The sequence below is a fragment of the Musca domestica genome, unplaced genomic scaffold, assembly GCF_030504385.1.
Source record: "Musca domestica strain aabys unplaced genomic scaffold, Musca_domestica.polishedcontigs.V.1.1 48, whole genome shotgun sequence".
Taxonomy (NCBI): Eukaryota; Metazoa; Arthropoda; class Insecta; order Diptera; family Muscidae; genus Musca; species Musca domestica.
The window spans coordinates 1,757,215-1,779,321 of NW_026712340.1; the positions used below are offsets into that span (position 1 = coordinate 1,757,215).

Here is a 22,107-nt window from a genome sequence, read left to right on the forward strand (position 1 = left end):
GTATTTTAAAAGTAAAACCTATTACGCATACGTAAACTCTAAAATTATACGTCAAATAAATCCATTTGACACATACCCAAAGGAATGAATACTTATAATCCACTGGATTTCGTATGGGTAAACATGAGCTTAAATTTGAGTATTAGTATTGAAGTGGGCAACTACAACTAACTTCGGACTACTGTCATTTCTAAGCCACTCGTCCGACAGCTTTAAAAATTATACCAGTGACAGCTCATTATATTGTTTACAAGCGTACAAAAACATTTTGGTGAGAATTTTTCAGAAAAGAAGTTATTCGTGATGGAATTCAAGTGGCTATCGTTAGAGCAATCCAGCATTTAAATGTGAATAAATCTTTTGTGTTTCGTACCATCGCTCCTTACGCTCGTGATACTGGTAGCGTAGCCCGACATCAATGAAGTGGACGGAAGAAAACAACAGAACATCAGCAGAAATGGTTCGAAAAGTAAAGAATATTGAAACCGCGGCAACTGCGAAAAATGGCTCGTGAGCTGAACATATCGCAATATTCCATTCGGAAATATTGAAAAATGAGCTCAGGGTAAAGTCATTAAAATTCCAAAAAGTGCAAGAACTTACACCGCAACGGAAAGAAAATAAACTCAAAAGAGCTAAAGATTTGCTTCGCTTGGCCGAAAGTGGTGAACTGCCGAATTTGGCTTTCACCGATGAGAAATAAATCGTTATCCAGCAGTTTGTAAAGAAACAAAATGATTGTGTTTACTTGCCAAAGAGGTCAGCTGAAAATATGTACCTTCGGTTGGCCACCAGAACTCAAGCGGCGGCCATGGTGATGGTGCGGGCCGCCATAACATCCGATGGTCGCTCTCCGCTCGTATTAATCGACCATGGCATCTAAATGCCGAATATTATCGCGAAAATATTCTGGAGGGTGTATTAAAGTCTTTAGCACGCAAACATTTTGGCCACAGGCCTTGAACATTCCAACAGGAATCAGCACTATCGCACTCAGCACGTGCCACACAAGAATGGTTACAAAATGTGGTTCCTCGCTTCATTTCCAGCGCACAATGGCCACCAAAATCTCCGGGGACCAATCCGTTGGACTATTGTGTCTGGTGCATATTTGAAAGCAAGGTTGGCACTAAAAAATACCAAAGTGTCGATCACCTCAAGCAAGTGCTTCGCCGGAAATGGGCCAAAATACCGCAATTCTAACAAATCTAAACTTATTCTAAAATTGTGATGCTATTTCCGACAGTTTTTGCTTTCATTCAATTAAATTAAAAAAAAATTAAAATTATGGCGCTTGACTTTGTTTAAATTTGTTACCAACATAAAAATTCGGATATAAAAGCATGTACGCAATGGCATTGACAGATGTAATCCACCAGTTTTGTGTATGTTATCATACTTTAACAGACGGACATGAAATCGAAGTAATACTGCTATTAGATGTTAAGGGTATTAATATGTGCTGTCACTTTTATTATCCACGTGTATTTCCGTGTGTATGTCAAAATTTCCATTTTACATATGACTCGTAACTCTTGCTATCACACATGGTTGCATTGTGATTATATTGCGTTTTCAAAAAAAAAAAAATGTAATACTCTGTGGATCAATTTTTACCGTAAATTTAATATTATACATTTTCACACAACAAACAAATAACACTTTTGCTTATATTATATTTTTTCTATTTAAATAGGGCTCGCTGTGATCGAAAAAGTACATATGTACTTTACTCATGTATATAGCAGCTTAAGCAACACCTTGAAATGACGCAAATTCTTGTGGACAGAAGACTCTCATTTCACCCCACGTCCAAAAGGTGTCAGATAAATCTACAAGAGCAGTAATCAGGCTTTTTCGAATAATACCTAACACTAATGGACCAAATCAAGTACTAGTCAATTGAATAGCATTTCTTTTAACAGAAATAGAAAGAAAAAAGAAACAGTTTTAAATTTCTCCCCCACTGTGCTTTAATTTCATAAAATCATATTTAAAACAAGATTAGTTCCCCTACTGGCGTCTAAAGAACACGCACACACCCAAATACACAAAACAATATGAAGTGTGTCAAACGTCACAGCGCAAAATTATAAACATGATATGGGTCCAATGATCTGAAGTGTGGCGTGGTGGATCAACAATGAATGTTGGTCACGTAGACCACGGGGACTAGGAATATAACTTCGTAACACGCGCCCCCTAAATGTAATAAACATGTTTATGTGTATCTATTTATATTCACACACACTCATAGGAACATTACTTGTGAATTAATTAATTTATTTAATAAACAACTAATTAAATCAACCGGCCTTTGATGTGATATCGATTCCGAATGGGTGTACACAGTATAGGGTTACAAATAACGGTTTATTTGTACAAGTAAAGACTTTATTAGAGCGAATCTTCTTAATTTGGTGGAACCATGATAAAGAGAGTATCAAACTGATGTGTAAACTATTGGGCGCCAAATAGTGAATTAGTTTTTTTCAGTGAATAAAATGAAAATAAACTTGCTACGTTTGGTCAATATTGTGTGTTGGGAGTTTGGAAATGTGTTCCTAAACTGAGTGACAGACAAAGTGACGATGCAAGGTCTTTAACATTTTGTATAAGAATACTAAAGGTGAGAATACATAAAACGCTTTTTTGACTGGTTTAAGTCATTGGTTGGCTTCTTCGGAAAATAACAAATGAGTATAGGGTTAACAAGTATAAATTATCGGCTGAAATTGAACTAAGCTAACCTAAAGCTCCTTTGTTCCTCCGCGAAGAAGCCAGCTGATGACTTAATCCAGTCAAAAAAGCTTTGTATGTATTCTCACCTTAAGCTTGCCAAAATGTCCCCATATCCTGAAAACAAAAATGACGCTTCCTTTAAAAAAATCCTTAAAAAGACCTAGGTTTAACTTCTAATTCTGACTTGAGTTCATCCTTGCGTTTCTTATGTTATTATTTTCACTGTTTCGTGTCCAAAAACTCTTTCGAAATCAAAAATAGTAATAATCAATGACATCGGCGTTCCCATTGAAAATATTTTATGTGGATAGAACTCCTTGGTCCCACTTAAGATGTAGATTTTAGACGTAATGCAACTAATTATGGCTTGACTCCCATAGACATTATTGCATGTGCTTTTTTATGAAAAACTCTTTCAAAAGTCACCATAAAAATACAAAAACAGAACTTAAACTCAAGGCAATCAAGATGAAAGCATGGACAGAATCATCAAAACAAAAAAATAACATAAAATTCAACTAGCGAAAAAGAAGAAGAACAGTAACAACACTAACATGTAAACAATTGACTGCTGGCAAGCCAGATAGCCCAGCAACTACTAACAAAATGCTGCAGCAACCGTAACAACAATGCCAAACGACCCCAAAAACAAGCATAGCCACCAATTCTCCATCCATCCATTCGTCCATTCATGTTCATTCACTGGCAACGTGATCGTCACGCACTCGAGTAGTGATCAGTTGTATATGCGGTAAACTTTTCCCCAAGCCACCACATCTCCTCTCTCCCTCCCTCTCTCTTTCACAGTATTTCTTTCTTATTAACACACACTGTTTCTCTACCAAAACTCTGATCACGGTTTTTTTGCACACATTTTGTTTTTTCGTACCAAACAAAAAATAAAAAATAAACATTGGATTCTTGTTTACAACAGCCAGTTTGTTAGTCAGTCAGTGTGGTCAGGCTACAAACAATAAGAGAGAGACAATCAAACACAATGTCAATTATGATGGTGAATGTTTGTTTGGAAAGTATATGTGTGTGTGTGAGTCCATTTACTGAGATAGAGAGTAGAAGAGATAATGAGAGTTTCACTTTGAGATATTCAGATACAAACGCATGCATACATACATACGTGTTTGGATATTGAGTAAAATTTGGAATGAGTTACAAATGTTGTTTGTTTTGAGTAGTATCCGAGGTTTTATGCTCAATGGGAGTAGTAATTATAAGTAGCAGATTCAAACCTACATTTAAGTTGAAAAATAAGTTACCAACACTCATGGTACAAGAAAAAGGTAAAGTAGAGCTACCAGCTGATTAAAATATTTTTCTAAGTGTGCCCAACTTCTGCCAATTCTGTGTAGGGTAAGTGTGCCTAAGTTCGGCATGTCCCAGTAGTCGGCACTTTTTATTTATAAGCCCAAATAAATGAAACTATTATAACTAAATATATTTTGTTTATTTCAAATATAATTGTCAGCTATCTTTGTGCACAATTTCGCTAAGAAAAGATGAATTATTCTAATAAAAATTACATTTTTGTCTGTGAAGGTCCTCAACAATTCATATTCTTAAGAAAAGTACAATAAAGACGTCGAATCAGTTTAACTAAACAAAAATATTATATTTTAATGAATGAATTTATTATAATTATTAATTATTCTTACAAAAAAATTGGTATGCCGACTGTTGGAAAATGCCATACCGACAATTGGCAAGTGGTGCCGACTACTGGCAAAAAAGCATTGTTTTAATAAAACTACAAATTTGTGAAATTTAATAAAAAGTTATTAGAACTTTATTTATTATTGCAAAAACTATACAAAATTTCGAATCTGAATAAATTAACTTTGTAATAATTGAAATGTTCCCCTCTGAATGGTGAGCGTTTAAAAACGCGAAAATCCTAAAAGTGCCGACTACTGGTACACTTACCCTATGTAATTATTGATTTGAAAAATAAAAAAAAGCCAATGATTAGAAGACATGTACATTGCGGCTCGCGCATTAATGCTATTTACCAGTTTAGCCATGAATTTGAGAGATTGAACAGTTTGGATCATGGTACAATGAAGAGAAGGTAGGTCAACTTTGAAAAAATTGCAAGTATAGAGGTCTACCTGTTTGGCTTGTAATGTCAGAATTAGTATCAAAACAATAAAAAATCAAACAACTTGTTGCATTTATTTTGAATAAATAATTGAAAACCGCGATAACTGAATGAAAGGTCAACACTTCTTTTCAAAATCATGTACTATATATCTCTAAAGGATTATTTCGCTACAAAAACTCTAGATTTTGTCGATGCATGCGTTGAAATGAACATTTTGAAAACACCCGAATTTGAATGTTTTCTGAACAATTTTTTGTTTATTGAAAAGAAAACACATACATAAACAAAAAAAGATGACATATTAGGCCAAGAAAATAAAAAAATTTAAATCATATGGTATCATAGCCCTACCTTGATATCATTGTACCATGGTTTGGATCATATTTTTGAGAGAATCCAGAGATTTCATTCATTTTTCGAGGGATAATATGAACAAATTAAAATAAGAAGTTGTATATAATTTTGAATGAGGCTGACAGAAAGCGGGCATAGCCTCAGAGCTGCATTTCTGTAGTTTTACGAAGCTGTTCTACCTCCTTATTGCACCATACCAACACTTAAATATCGAAACAAGGAACCCTTAGAATCATATCTAAGGTGTAAATACATAAGAGCATTTTTGAGTTCAAAAGTCATCGGTTGAAAATTATAAGCTATGTCTCCCCAAAATTCCTTCATTTTTTAAATAAAAAACCAGCGGATGACTTCTGACAGTTAAAAATCGCTGTATGTACACATCAGAGGGCTGCAACGAGTATGCAAAAATTCAACTACACTCGGTTTCTTACATGATTTTTGTTGATGCAGTCGTTTGGTTTGATCTGAATGAATTGACCATTTTCGGATCGGATCGAATCGAACGCTCAGTTTGAATCACATCACTTCCAATCAAATATGAGTGTTCGAGACGGTTTGATGTGTTCAGCAACATGAGTTGATCGAACACATGAATGTAAATGAGCAATCACAACCGTGATTGTTTTCTTTGAATCGAGTTCGCTCAGCGTCATTGTTTATTCATCCAAATAAGCCTGCGAAGGTAATTTTGACGAACTATATTACAGAGAAAAGGAACAGTATTGGGCCGAGAGCTGTTGACAGTTTAATGTTTTTAAATTCTTTTAACAAAAATTGCAACTAAATACTGAAGACTGATATATGTTCCTTTTGTAGAAATAAGCAACTGAAATATATTTTTTGTTATTATTATTATTATTATTTTTTTTTTTTTTTGAAAAAACGTTTTCCTTTTTTACAAATAAGTGACTGAAGTCTGATTTTTTGTTATTTTTTTAGAAATAATGAAATAAGCCACTGAAGTCTGGTATACTATAAGCCCAAATGAAATAAAAAATCGTTATTTAATAAATACCATTTGTTTCGATTTCTTCAATGGGTACTGCTTCTAGTACTGATAACCATACCAAAATTACAATACATGATTACGCTCAGATTCGATCTTTCGTATTTAATCGAATCAAATCACTCACCCTTCAAAAAAAAATCAAACCGATCATACTCATCCGAGATGATCGTTTCGGTATGTATTGTTCAACATTAGTTCGTAAACAAAACATTCATGTGAGCTGTTTGATTGCGAACACAAAACTTCGATCAATACATGTTCGATCACAACTTTTTCGTTTGGCTTGAGCAACTCGAATGAACATGTTACATTTGACCGACTGATTGAGTTTGATTGTATTTCCAGTGTGTGTAATCAAGCCTACTCGATCATACTCATTGCAGCCCTCTGGTACACATATGCTTTGTTCCAGTGCCTGCAAGAATCTACTAGTTTTGCATTTTTCAATATCAAAAAGGAAAAGTCGGATTTCGTGGTAGAAACGTTTTTCTCTTGCAGTCCTGGAACAGACCAATCGGACCAAGATATATATTTGAGCCATGTCCAAATATTAACAGATCTCGATAAAATTTAGAAAGGGTATTTTTGAGTTATATTTGATATATTTCCCCAAATATCGTTGTCACAGAGTACATATTACGTCTGCGGAGGACAAAAATAACAAATCGGATGAACAATACATATAGGAGCTATATATATATATCTGAACCGATTTCCATCAAATTTGGCATACTTATTTTAGGTCCCATTTGGTCGTACGTATATTCCATACTATTTGGGCTGATATTACAAGTTTGGTGCACAATATACGGCAAATTGGATGAATATATATGGGAGCTATACCTACATTTTGACCGGTTATATCCAATTTCAATTGGGCCTTAAGTCAAACTAATTATTTGTGCAAAATTTATCTTTGATTTAATTTTACATTAAATTGTTATTTTATTTTGTTTACAAAAAATAATCAAATTTGGACTTGATTTGTATAAAAAATGTTTCTATTTTTGGAGGTACCTTACAAGGGACTTTACCTGATGGCGGGCTGTTCCAAATAATTTTCAGTAAGATTATTTTTTAGCTCCTTAGAACGTAAAATGTCAAATAACATTACAATCTGGTGTAGAAATGTGACAAGAATTGGGCAAATAACCCTTATTCGGGAGGTACGTTGCAAGGGGACCATGCCAAAACATGCATCGACCATATCCATTTTGTCACATTTTTATATTTATCCCATCAAGGTACCATAACCAAAGATTCATATTGATATCTGCACTGAAAGTATTTTTGGCCGCTGTTCCCATACGATCTCTACCACTGTGCAATGGTGAGTTAAATTTGTTTGATATGAGTATACAAAATTCACTTGTTTTGTTCCTTTACTTTATAAAATGGAAAAGGCAGCAAAAGAAGTGAACTGTCAACACTGATCATCTTTAAAGGAGTTGGTACATAAGCAATTTGAAGTCTTCGCATGACATATTTTGTGGCATATCACAAAGGGATGCCAGAACCGCACTCGAATCCTGTCGTCGTTTCCCCTTATAATTTGACATCAATATGCGTCGCCATGATGCCAAGCTGCTATGCACCATAAATTGATGCTATTAAGGTGAGAACACAAATTAACAAGTTTTTTACTGATTTAAGCCAATCGATGCTTCTTCGTAAAAGAACAAAGAAGCGTATGCTGAGCAAGTATAGATTATGGACCGGTATAGAACTAAAGGGGGGAATACATAAAGCGCTTATTTGGCTGTCTCAAGTCATCGGCTGGCTTCTTCGAAAATGAAAAAAAGGAGCCTGGGGCCAAAATCGAACTAAGTCAACCTAAAACTTCTTTGTTCCTCTACGAGAAAGCCAGCAGATAACTTAAGCCAAATAAGTGCTTAAGACAACCTAAAGCGACTTAAGCCAGTAAAAAAAACATTCTATGTATTTGCACGTAATCGAAAAGAAAATTCAATTTTTAAAACGTTCAGTTTGTGTCTTCAATAAAAATCGATCGATCTTCGATTTTGACCAATGTTGGTCCACCATATCGTATAGCCGTCATATAACGGTAACACCCTATATTCGGTATTTTGATGATTGTAGCCAAAATTTTCAATAAAATTTTCTGAAACTCCACTAAAGAAGTTACTTCTGAGTACTTTTATCCCCTGAAAAAGTATTGTCTATATAGGTTCACGATATCGTATACCCCCATATAACGGTACATTCCTATATTCGATATTTTGATGATTTTAGCTACATTTTTCAATGGAATTGTCTAAAAATCCATACTAGAAGTTCTTTCTAAGCACTTTCCTACCTAAAAGAGAAATGTCTACATAGGTCCACGATATAGTATAACCTACATACAAAGGTAGCCTCCTAATAGTTCCTAATAAATACTACAGCCTGTGACTAAAAATCGTGTATGCAGGTCCAGGTCTTTGTATAGCCCCGATGTAGCGGTTCTCCCTGTATTCGGTATTTTGATGATTTTAGCTACATTATTCACCGGATTTTTTCAAATTTCGGCTGTATTCGGTATTTTTAAGATTATAACAGAATTTTTAACTGATTTAATTTTTTTTTTTGAAAAATTTCAAATTCGTTTCAAATGGTGGAAAGCATTTAAAATTCGGCCCGGCCGACCTTACTGCTTTTTTTGTTGATACACATAATTATGAATGTACATATGTCATTCAATCACGAGTCGTGCGAACATGGTATAAACTTGTCACAACCAGGTGGCAATCCTTCAAAAGCAAAATGCGCTCAAATCATGGTAGAAGCATATAGGTAGACACGTCGACACAGCTGCTTAGGCAATGAACTATCAAACTAATTTTGGAAGTGAAAATGTTGAATGAAAAATTACTTAAATTTGTAAAAATTGTTGAAAAGCGCGAATTATAATAACCTCCGAATGACGTTGTATAAAAAACCTAAAAAAATCTACTTATATTTGAAAGAACATTTAAAATTTTTTTGACATATCAATGTTCCCAAGCGTTGATGCATCTACCTGTATTTTTCTACCATGGCTCAAATTTAAATAAGAATTGTAAAAATAGTAAAATATAACATTACATTGAAGATTCTGGAAAATATCTATAGCAAAAAGTTTTTGTGTCTTTGCTGATACGAGAATATATCTTCAATAATTTTTACTTAAAAAATAGGAATTTATGTTAGCTACAACCATAATTACATATAATAAGTACAATAGAATTCAAATGTCAATTCCATTGCGTAAATGTCAAATCTGAAATCTAGTGGATTTTATGTGGCGTATACACAATGGAATTGACAAAAACGAAACAAGTATTGAAATGGATGGCAACTCTTCTTAAATCAAGCAAAGTCTGATTTTAAGTTGGTTAATAAAAATAAACAATATATATATGGAAATACCGCTAAAACTCTATAAAAAAAAAACATTCTCTAATTTAAGAAGGCAATTCCCCGATAATGACCCATTTGTATCATTATTAAAATACCTCAAGAAACATTTTTACTTAAAGCTGTACCTGCCGAAAGTTTCCTATCTAAAATTAATTTTTGAATTTGAATTGAATATTCTCCGAACTTTTCATTACAACCATAAAATTCCCACATTCAATTTGTTCATTGTCATTGTTATTTTGCAAAGAATTAACATTTATTGACGGCCATGTCCTATAAATTCGATCACACTGTCAATTAAACTTTGATATTTGCCACAAATGAATTGAAACGAATGAAAACCAATAAAATAATTATTTTCAATTACAAATAGAGAATAACAACAGAATGATGAATGTATAATATACAAAAATAGAACAACCTTCAATTGTTTAATAAAATCGAGAGCAGATAGAACCATTAATAGACTTTAGGTTGTAGGATATAAATTAGAATATATGGCAGATTATAAATCCAGCGGCTGAATTCGTTTTCTATGGAAACATGAATTGAAAATTATTTTCTTTATAAAATTTTGTATTTGACGTTTCTCTATTTTATAAAAGTTTACATTCTATATTTTCACAAAAGGGAATTGAGGCCCAATTGCAACGAACTCAGTATAACCACGTTCTACTATGTCCTAATGAAATTGGTAACCCATAGGATTTCCAGTTAACAAAATTAAGGTGAGAATACATAAAACGTTTTTTTGACTGGCTTAAGTCATCGACTGGCTTTTCCGTAGAGGAACAAAGGAGATGTAGGTTTACTTAGTTCGATTTTGACCTAGGCTCCTTTGGTCTTTTCCGAAAAAGCCAGCCGACGACTTAAGCCAGTCACAAAACCATTTTATGTATTCTCACCTTTGAAACAAAAAACACTAGGATAAATAATAATTAAATTACAACTATACCAATAAGTCCCTAAAGTGCGGATGCGAATAATTGCACATAACGTAAAGAAAACTAATAAAATAATAATCATTTTAATAAATATTTACTATTATTACAAAAAACGCACACACAACTTCATATGGTTCGACAATTGATGGAGGCGACTTTGACAAATGATGATTACATAGCCATCAAAACGGGCAGCCGGCGAGCCAGCCAGCCAGTCAGCAAAAGTACTTGTTACCGCTTGGGATAAATAGAAACAAAAACAAAAAAATAACAAATAAAAAAACTTGAATGCAAAAATGAGGCAAACAATAAAATTCTTATTGACACAATTAGTAACGAAAAGATAATTGAAAAGTATGGCAACAAAAAAAGAATAATTCAATTTAATTGACATGATAAACGCTGTATGAGCAATGATGATGATGGATGGCGGTATAATAATTTGGGTCAACTCTATATTGGAAAATAATTGGGTGTCATTTAGATAATAACTTTAAAAGAGAAAAACATAATCCACCTAATTTCGATCTGATGTACGGGAAATGTTAGAAGGATTTGGATCGAGACTTTATCAACTAGGATTCAACATTTTTTTAATAAGGCTCTATTCATGGCAAATAAATAAAGGTAAACTAAATAGCTTAATTGAATATGGCAACCCTTTTCTGACGAACTCGATCTTGTCATTTTTCAAATAAAATCTATTGTCATATCTAAAATACTTTCGTATGGCGAGTGGCAGCTTTTACAAACCCTCTATCTTTAGGAAACGTTTTCGGTGATGTTAGAGTGAGAATACGTAAAACGCTTTTTTGACTGGCTTAAGTCATCGGCTGGCTTCTTCGGAAAAGAACAAAGGTGCGTAGGGCCAAAATCGAATTAAATCAACCTAAAGCTCGTTTGATCCTCTACAAAAAAGCCAGCCGATGACTTAAGACAGTCAAAAAAAGCGTTTTATGTATTTTCTTCTTTAGTTCTTGTGTAGACTTCAAATGAGGTTTTAGTTTAGGTTCGCCTTTAAGGATCAAATCCGCAGAATTATCAGCTGACAAATGTTGCCAAAATTTTGACAATATCTTCTATATGAATTATGCACTGAAAAGAACGCTTACACTGACAATTTCTTGTTACGCATTTAATGTCAATTCGACTAAAAATCGGAGATGAGAATCTTTTACCTGTATTGTAGCAAACAAGTCGTGATATTGTCTTCATACTTTTCCTTTGGTTTGGTTTTATTCAACCTTTCCATAATTAAGTCTTACATGATTTATCAGACTAATGTTTTACATTTCTGTTTTAGATTATATTCTTACTTGATTTTTATACACTCCTAAAAGGTGTGAATATAACAAAATATTCGGTCTTAAATTAATGAAAAACTATTTCCAGCGTACGCCCATATTTAAGGAAGAACTACAAAATATAAATTTGACAATAAAGGAACATAAAAGAAAAAAATTGTAATCGTATGGATAGCAAGAGATTACCTTTGTAATTGTACCATGGCTAATAATTGTACCAATGGTTTTTAGATATGTAATGTCAAATTTTCCATATGTAGAAGTTGCACATAGCGTGTGATACATGAACGACATTTCGGTTGTGAAATACATGAATAAGAAGGTACGTAATTTTTTCGATCACAGAAAGGCTTATTTTCATCGGACAAAATATAATTGAATCATAATATGTGAAAAAATACGTTGATGAGAATCTTCGTGATGGAATTCAAGCGTTATAGTGTGATTTCTTTATATTTTTCGCTGGTAAACCACAAGCGGCTATCTTTAGAACAATCCAGTATTTAAATGTGAATAAATCTTTTGTGTCTCCTACCATCGCTCGTTACCGTGATACTGGGAAGTGAACGAAAGAAAACGGCAATATCAGCAGAAATGGTTCGAAAAGTAAAGAAGCGACTTGATCGAAACCCGTGTCACAGTAGCCGAAAAATGGCTGAACATATCGCAATATTCCATTCGGCAAAATTGAAAAATGAGCTCGAGGTAAAGCCATTGAAATTGCAAAAACTTACACCGCAATTGAAAAAAATAGACTCAAAAGAGCTAAAGAGTTGCTTCGCTTGGCCGAAAGTGGTGAACTGCAGAATTTGGTTTTCTCCGATGAGAAAACATTCGTTGTCCAGCAGTTTGTGAACAAACAAAATGATCGTGTTTGCTTGGCAAAGAGGTCAGCTGAAAATGTGCACCTTGGGTTGGCCACCAGAACTCAAGCGCCGGCCATGGTGACATTGTGAGCCGCCATAACAGCCAATAGTAGCTCTCCGCTCGTATTAATCGACCGTGCCATCAGAATAAATTCCGAATATTATCGCGAAAATATTCTGGGGGTGTACTAAAGCCTTGGCACGCAAACATTTTGGCCGCAGACCTTGAACATTCCAGGACTCAGCACGCGTCATCCAAGAATGGTTACAAAATGTGGTTCCTCGCTTTATTTCCAGCGCGCAATGGCCACCATCTCCAATCTCCGTATACCAATCCGTTGTGTCTGTAGTGTTTTGGAAAGCAAGGTTGGCACTAAAAAATACCAAAGTGTGGATCAGCTCAAGCAAGCGCTTCGCCGGGAATGGGCCAAAATACCACAGAGCAATATTCGGGCAGCGTGGCTGTTTGAAGATTATAATTCGTGCCAAAGTTAACCAATTCGAACAAATCTAAACTTATTCTAAAATTTGATGCTATTTCCAACTTTTTTTTTGTTTTCATTCAATAAAGTTAAAAAAAATTAGAAATTGTGGCGTTTGACTTTGTTTTGCATTTTTTTATCTCTCCCTGTACAATGGATAAATAAAGGAGGAGTTTTAGGTTGACTTAGTTCAATTTCGGCCCATAATTTATACATGTTCACCCTACTTTTACAAGGAGGCCACCCAAGGTATAATCAAATAAAGGTCACTCATTTCAAATTAGCATTCCCAGTTCTGCATTTTCTGTAATTAACCTTGTCAACTTTTAAGGCATAAAAAACAGTTCCCATCTCTGATTTCTGAATATAAATTTTGACAATGCGATGTTGTCAAATGTATAAATTTGAAAAAATTGTAAACATATGATTACATGACTTGACCTTCTTATGCCATGTTTACGTTAGAACTTTTTGTAGGGTTAACCTACTTTAAGAGGATTTATTTGAAGTATAATAAATGGATATGACAACTTTAATCCAAATCCAGTAGGTTAACCCATTTATATGTAAATGTGCTATTAGTTTTATAATTATAATATTTTTATTTTATTTAATATTTCAATTATATTCGCATTGTATTTTTGCCAGAGGAGTGTCAACCCCAAATGAATGAAAACTTCATATAATATAAATTTTCGATTAAATAACCCTATCACATTTTTTTGGAGTAGTTTCCTTTGAATATATATTTATTTCGATATCATCTCGATCGTAGTCGAGTGTAATACACAATTGAACTTGAATTGTTCGACAATTTGTTCATATTCCACTTACGGATCCATGACTTGAGATTTTTGTTGTGGTTGTTTTCGTTTTCAACAATTGTCAATGATGTCAATACTTTAAGTTTATTTTTTTTACTTATTTTTATGTATATGTATTAAGAAATATGAACACAATTAGTTTCAGTTTTATGGATCACTAAATTTTCAATTTAATTTTTTTTTTTATTTTTGGCACAGCGTTGAACAATTCCTTGCGTTAATTCACTTGGATATTTCAAGACAAAATAACAACAAAGAAGTCCGACAATGACGATGTGGGGTTTTTTGCTCAAAACATTTTCAATTATTTTGAACAAATAAATAAATAAATTTCACCTACACAGATATTACACGCATGTATGTACGACGTACACACGTATGGATTTTGAAAAACAAATGAACACAAAGAGAGCGAGAAAGTGAGAGTGTGAACAGTGTATTGGAAAACGAAAACGAATAAATTGAAAAAAAAAAGATGTCAGTACAACACTGTTTTCCTGTGTAACTTTGTGCAATAGATCACGTTTCATAGGTTCTCATCTGAGATTTAAGCGAAAAAATACCACAGATAATGTCATAATCAAATAAAAAATTGTGTTTTATCTCGATTTGTGTTGGATTGTGTTTATAATGTTTGACCATAATACATGGATATTTTCCTTAATAAATTTAAATGGTAAAGAAACGGGCAGAACAATTTTCTTTCGAATTATAATTTGAAATGGTGCAGCTGTTGTTCGTGTGCATAATGGTGTGGGTAATGGTGGGAATACATAAAGCGCTTATTTGGTTGGCTTAAGTCATCGGTTGGCTTCTTCGGAAATTAACTAGGGCCAAAATCGAACTATATTAACCTAAAACTTCTTTGTTCAAAGACATAGAAGCGTGGTAGAAGAATATAGGTAGACGTGTCGACACAGCTGCTGGGACAATGAACTGTCAAATCAATTTTGGAATCGAAAATGTCGAATGAAAAATTATTTAAATTTGTAAAAATTGTTGAAAAACGCGAATTATAATAGCCTCCGAATGACGTAGTATAAGAAAACATATAAAAATCTACTTATATTTGAAAAAATATTTAAATTTTTTGACATATCAATGCTCCCAAGCGTTGATGCATCTACCTGTGTTCTTCTGTCATGCATAGAATTATAAAGATGGGACATGGCAGTGTCAAAATATTGTCACCAGGTGTAAATACCTCTGTTGTTATGATATCGCAACAACATAGTTACCAGTGTTAAGTCGTTTAAACAGAAAATGCAATTTTCAATCAATGGAAAACGTCAATGGAATACAATTTTGAGGTCAAATTTTTGGTTTGCGGAAAATGTTATTCGAAAATCTTCTCTGTTTTTATGCTAACATGTCTCTGTTGTGAGCAGCGCCTCTATATATTTTTCACATTAACTATTTTTCCATAATGCATTTTGCCTAGTCTTTACTATTTGAGGTTCCTCTACGAAGAAGCCAGCCAAAGACTTGAGCCAGCCAAATAAGCGCTTTATGTATTACCATCATAACTACACCATTAGCTTTATGGCCTCAGTGGGTATATATCTTGTGATGTGGTGAAGTTGTGACTAAATCCGATGTACTGTAATAACACATAATCCCTTGTAGATACCTACCACTATAGTTTGCTCATTATAGGTGTGTCTGGTTGCCCCGTTTTAAAATTATGAAAGGAACGTCATGCGTCATGCGAACGTCATTTGATTGCATTTTTTCAGAATTATACATTTGACAATATCTCCTTGTCAAAATATTTATTTACGAATTCATTGAATACACACAAATCAGAGATGGGAACCTGTTTTCAATTTAAGGTGAACTTGACAATGAAAACTACACAAAAATCCAGAGCTGGATGAGACTACCTTGATTTAATTAGACCATGGATTGCCCCAAAATTTGTAACAATTGTTGTGACTCAGATTGAATTTCTCATTTAGTTCTCTAACCGGTGTTAAGGTGAGAGTACATAAAAGGTCTTTTTGACTGACTTAATTCATTGGCCGCCTTCTTCGTAAAAGAGGCAAAATCGAATTAAGTCAACCTAAACTCCTTTCTTCTTCTATGAAGAGGCCAGCCGATAACTTAAGTCAGTCAAAAAAAAAAAAACATTTTATATTATATCATCGTTATCAATAAAAAGATAAAGGAAAGAAGTCCTCAAAACAGAGCCAAAATCGGTCTGTTGTAATAGTATGTTTACTTTAGAGTATTTTGCCAGGTTAACATCCGATATGATGATTTATTTGTAGTATATTGTCAACTTTTATTCACTGTATTTACAAAATCGTGGCAGAAGAATCCAGGTAGATGCATCAAAGATTGGGAGCATTGATATGTCAAAAAATTAAGGTTTTTTTTAATATAAGTAGATTTTTATATGTTTTCTTATTCGAGGTCTTTCGGAGATTATTTTAATTCGTGTTTTTCAACAAGTTTTACAAATTTAAATAATTTTTCATTAAACATTTTCAATTCCAAAATTGTTTGACAGTTCATTGTCCCAATAGCTGTGTCGATGATGATGCATATTCTTCGACCATAGTAGAATAATACAGGTAGATGCATGGGAACCTTGTATATGTCAAAAATCTTTAAATGTTTCTTCAAAAATAAGTAGAATTTTTTATGTTTGTGTATACGACGCTAATCGGAGGTTGTAAAGATATGATTTTTTTTTTACAATTTTCACAAATTTTAACAATTTTTCATTCAAAATTTCCAATGACAGTTCATTGTCCCAACACCTGTGTCGATGCGACTACCTGTATTCTTCAACCATGTTCTTCTACCATGTACAAAATAAACGTACAATGCTATTTTGATCAAACTTATACCATGTTCTCACTGGCATTTGAATCATGTTTTTGCTCTCAGAATTACTTTAACTTAGTATTAAACTTATCCTGCTGAAATTAGAAATTCCGTCGAAAAATACCGCTCAAATGAAAACCTTTATATGGGGACCATACCATACCATACCGATTTCTTGAACCTATATTGAGAATTCTTTTCCAGGGAATAAAGTGGTCACGCAGAACTCCTTGTGTAGTATATCAGACATTGTCATTAAAAAATGTGACTAAAATCATCAAAATACCAAATGACGACAGGTACACGACGAAACGACAAATCTTTTTCAATTCTTTTTAAAGTACTCAGAAGGAACTGCTTGTGTAGATTTTCAGACTATTCCATTGAAACATGTAGCTAAAATCATCAAAATACCGAATATCGGGGGGCACCTTTCTATGGAGGCTGTACGATATCGTGGACCTATATAGACAATTCCCTTTCAGGGGGTAAAGTACTCACAAAAAAAAAACACCTCGTGTAGATTTTCAGACAATTCCATTACGAATTGTGGCTAAAATCATCAAAATACCGAATGACGGGAGTTACAGTTATATGGGGGATATACGATGTCGTGAACCTATATAGACAATTCTTTTTCAGGGGATAAAGTAGTCACGCAGAACTCCATGTATAGAATTTCAGACAAATCCATTACAAAATGTGGCTAAAATCATCAAAATACCGAATACCGGAAGGTACAGTTATATAGGGGATATACTATGTCGTGAACCCATATAGATAATTCTCTTTCAGGGGGTAAAGTAGTCACGTATAATTTCAGGAAAATCTATTGAAAAATTTGATTAAAATTATCAAAATTCCGAATATCGGGGGTACCGTTATAGCCCGAGGACCTGCCTGCAGACAAAAGACAGGAATTTTAGATTCCTACCTTTATTCGTTTTGACAACTGACAAGGCTAAATCGTCTTAGAATTTTACTCTTATCAAGACTATATATACTTTGCTGGGTCTAAAATTATTATTTCGATGAGTTACAAACGGAATGACGAACTTAATATACCCTCCATACTATGTATGGTGGAGGGTATACAATTGTTACGCCATGTTTCATATCCCATTAGGTACCTCCCTTAATTTTTTTTTTATAATTTTTATAAATTTTTTATATCTGTCAATTTTGTAAAAGTTAGTTTAGACGACATATTCGAGTCAACATGCCATTGTAAAATGCTAAATATACATGCTCTGCTCCAGAACCTGCAGGATTCTATTAGTTTTCCAATTTTTTGTCGATATCATAAAGCATGGTATAATTAAGAAGGTAGTCTTTTAAAATAAATATTCCCATCCCTGCACTTTCTGTAACTTATCTTGTTAAACTTTACTGCGTAAAACTGGGTTCTCATCCCTGATTTGTGTATATACAATGGATTTGTAAATATAAATCTTGACAATAAGATTTTGTTAAATGAATAATTTCGAAAAAAAAAATTGTAATCATATGATTCCATGACTTTACCTTCATAATTCTGCCATGTCATAAAGGGAAAATCGATTATTGTAGTAAAAGCTTTTACATCGTTGCAATTCTATAACAGACCATTTAATGTGAAAAAGGCACTTTACATATGACCCTTGACCCTTGATGTGTGAACAAGTCATTAAATGAGAATGGTGTTGAGAAATATGTTACTTAACTATGGTCCACATGCAGCTTCAGTTTGGTACAATATTACATTTAAAGGCTAAATTGACAGTCATGGTGAATTTATAGTCAATTAAACTTCCTGTGTGAACTATTTATAAAGCATGTTGTACACTATCAGTGACCTACAAGTCACATTTTATATTTTTAACATTTTGCCCTAATTTGAAATATATGCTATACAATACCATATTATATATTCAAACTATGTATATATCATGCTTAAATTAATTTATAGAATCAATCGATTATTCTGAATGGATCCTTAAAATATGTTTTAAAAATTTCAGGAAGATAATCATTCATATTGCCGGCATTGCCTCTATTACTTTCTTTACCAAAAGTTTTTCCCAAATTGTCAGTATTTTATGCTACCCACCTTTATGTTTCCGCCTCCCTCTAAAAATATGTGCCGTTCGAGAGGTACCATTGAAAAATAGATAAATAAAACCGACAAAAAATAATGTTATTTTTTCGTTGTTTTGTATAAAATGTAATTTAAAAACAAAAGAGCAGCGCATCAACAAAAACAACAACATTACATACATACATACATATCTACATCAGTGTCTACATACATATGCAATTATTTGTATATTTTCCATTGTATTGCAGTGCAGTTGGTGCTGCTGTTGTTGTTGTGGTTGATCTCATCTACAAGTATTTGGCAAAGTAATTATTTCTAGAAAACGACTCGATTCGTTCGATTTTTTGTTATTTTTTTGCTTCAATTTGGTATTTTTATAGTCATTTGTATCTCTGTCGGAGAGGGAGGAGGCTAGAATGGGCGGTTGCTCACCCGCATAGCCAATAAGTTGGGGACTTTGTTATTTTTTCGTTGCTGTTGTTATTGTCGACGGTTGGTTCCATCAGCATGAAGAACGCACAATGACCTCATATCCGTATATCTTTTAATTCGTCTTGCCGCGGTACATTTGTTATTTATTTAAACAATATTTAGTTCTCCTCTTAAAAAATTGTAAAGTAATTAGTTAGAAATCGATCTAACAGTATGTTTACATTAGAGCCTTTTACTAAGTTAAGGATTTATGTATGTGCAACGGAATTGATAATTTTAAACGACTGGGTTTACTTAATCCCGTAGTCTGTAAATGTACTATGAAGCTAAATGAAAAAACATAAATTGTTACATAAAACTAATTTCTTGTTATTTGTAATGAACAAATAAAGTTGTAATTAAAATGTAAACGGCACGCAAAATAGCAATCAGTAATAAAAATATATTCTATGTGTGCATGTTGTATTATAAAAAGTAGGGAACATGGCAGAAAAATATTGGTAGTCGCATCAACACATCTGCTGGGACAATGAACTGTCAAACCAATTTTGGAAATGAAAATTTTGAATGAAACGCTATTGAAATTTGTAAAAATTGTTAAAAAAAAATGCATGTCATAACAACGCCTGGTTTGTGTCATATAAGAAAACATATAAAAATATACTTATTTCTGTCAAAAAAATTTTAAAATTTTTGACATATCAATGTTTCTAAGCCTTGATCCATCCACCTGAATTCTTCTACTTTTTATCACACCCCTTTTTTTGGGGCTATACGAAGACGTGATACTGCATAAGTAATTTGTATCAAAGGCTGTATTAAGTGTTCCGAACTTTATATACGAAATTTGAAACAACTCCAGTGAATAATGCCGCAAAAATAATGAAAATACCGACTATCTGGGGGTAAAGCACTCAGAGGGATCCATTGTGTGGATTTTAAGACAATTTCATTAAAATTTTTTTCTGAAATCATCTGAATATCGGAGGGTACGTTATATGCGATATCGTGGACCTATACCGACAATTTTCTTCTAGAGGATAAGTACTCACAAGGAACTCCTTGTGTGAATTTTCAGACAATTCTATTGAAAAATGTGGGTAAAATCATCCAAATACCGAATATCTTGGATCGATATAGTTCATCTTCGAACTTGACCTGCCTGTAGACAAAAGACAGATCTGTGCAAAGTAAACCAAATGTATCAGTCGGATAGTCGAAAGGTGACTTAAGCCAGCAAAAAAGCCTTAAGAATTTTTCACTAAGAAATCAATTTCTCATAGTACCTACTAAAAATCGGGTTTATGCCATGGTACAATTACAAAATGTAGTCTCATGCAATCACAATTAATGTTCTTTCATTGGGCACATAAGCAGCTTGAAGTCTTCGCATGGCATATTTTGTGGCATATCCGAAAGAAATGCGGGAGCCGAACTCGTATCCTGTCGTCGGTTCCCCGTATAATTTGGCATTAATATGCCGAGCTATGATGCCAAGTTGCTCATGTACTCACATCTTAAAGGTGAGAACATATAAAACGGGTTTTTGACTGACTTAACCAACTTTTTTCAACTGGTAATTCTTAAAAACTAAATTAAACTAAAACGCCACTCTGCTACTATACACCAACTATCTGCAGGAAGAAAATTTCCTTAGGATCATGGCAAAATTGAATGAGTAAGGCTGGGAATACATAAAGCGCATATTTGGCTGGCTTCAGTCATCGGCTGGCTTCTTCGTAGATGAACAAAGGAGTTTTAGGTTGACCTAGTTCGATTTTGGCCCTAGGCTCCTTTGTTCATTTCCGAAGAAGCCAGCCGATGACTTAAGCCAGCCAAATATGCGCTTTATGTATTTCCAGCCTAATCTATTTTACCTAATCTATCCATGGTACAATTAAGAAGGTAAAGTCATGCAATCATATGATTACAGCATTTTTCAAAATTATTCATTGTCAAAATTTATGTTTACAAATCCATTGTATACACACAAATCATAACCTATTTTCTATGTAGAGAATTTTGACGATGTAAGTCACAGAAAATGCAGAGATGGGAATGCTTATTTGAAAGGACTTTACCTTCTTAATTTTACCATGCTAACAACACAACAAGACGAGTGTCATATTTTTTAGTAAAATTAAAATAATAGAGCCGTTTGAGGTTTTTGCGTTGATTGAATTAAAAATTATCCGTTATTTATATACATTATGAGTATCACGCATGTGTCTATTAACATATGGTCTGTTCCAGAACTGCAAGAATGTAAAACTTTTTACTACGATAACCGATTTTCCCTTTATGATATTGAAAAATATTGAAAAACTAGTAGTAGTTGCAGGTTCTGGAACATACCAATAAATTCATTAAAAAATCTGATTAGGTCGGTAAAAGTAGAGGTCAGAATACATAAAACGCTTTTTTGACTGGCTTAAGTCATCGGCTGGCTTCTTCGGAAAAGAACAAATTAGCGAAGGGCCAAAATCGATCTAAGTCAGCCTAAAACCCCTTTGTTCCTCTGTGAAGAAGCCAACCGATGACTTAAGGTGAGAATACTTAAAACGCCTTTTCGACTGGCTTAAGTCATCGGCTGGCTTCTTCGTAAAAGAACAAAGGGGCGCAGAGTTAAAATTGAACAAAGTAAACCTAAAACTCCTTTGTTCATTTATGAAGAAGCCAGTCGAAAAAGCGTTTAATGTATTCTCACCTTAAAGCTGTAATTT

At 33.5% G+C, this 22,107-nt stretch overlaps 1 protein-coding gene across 3 annotated transcripts in view; it reads right to left on the minus strand.

Moving 5' to 3' along the window:
- LOC101896043 (uncharacterized) overlaps positions 1–22,107 on the minus strand; it is a 37,071-nt gene that overhangs the window by 12,133 nt on the left and 2,831 nt on the right. The window contains exon 1 of one of the 3 annotated variants that reach the window (XM_005175983.4): positions 14,054–14,232. The exons of the other annotated variants lie outside the window; for them this stretch is intronic. Within the exon in view, the coding sequence (XP_005176040.1) occupies positions 14,054–14,061 (8 nt within the window). The 5' untranslated portion in view covers positions 14,062–14,232. Of the gene's footprint in view, positions 1–14,053; positions 14,233–22,107 lie in introns of those variants that run through there. 3 annotated transcript variants of the gene reach the window in all.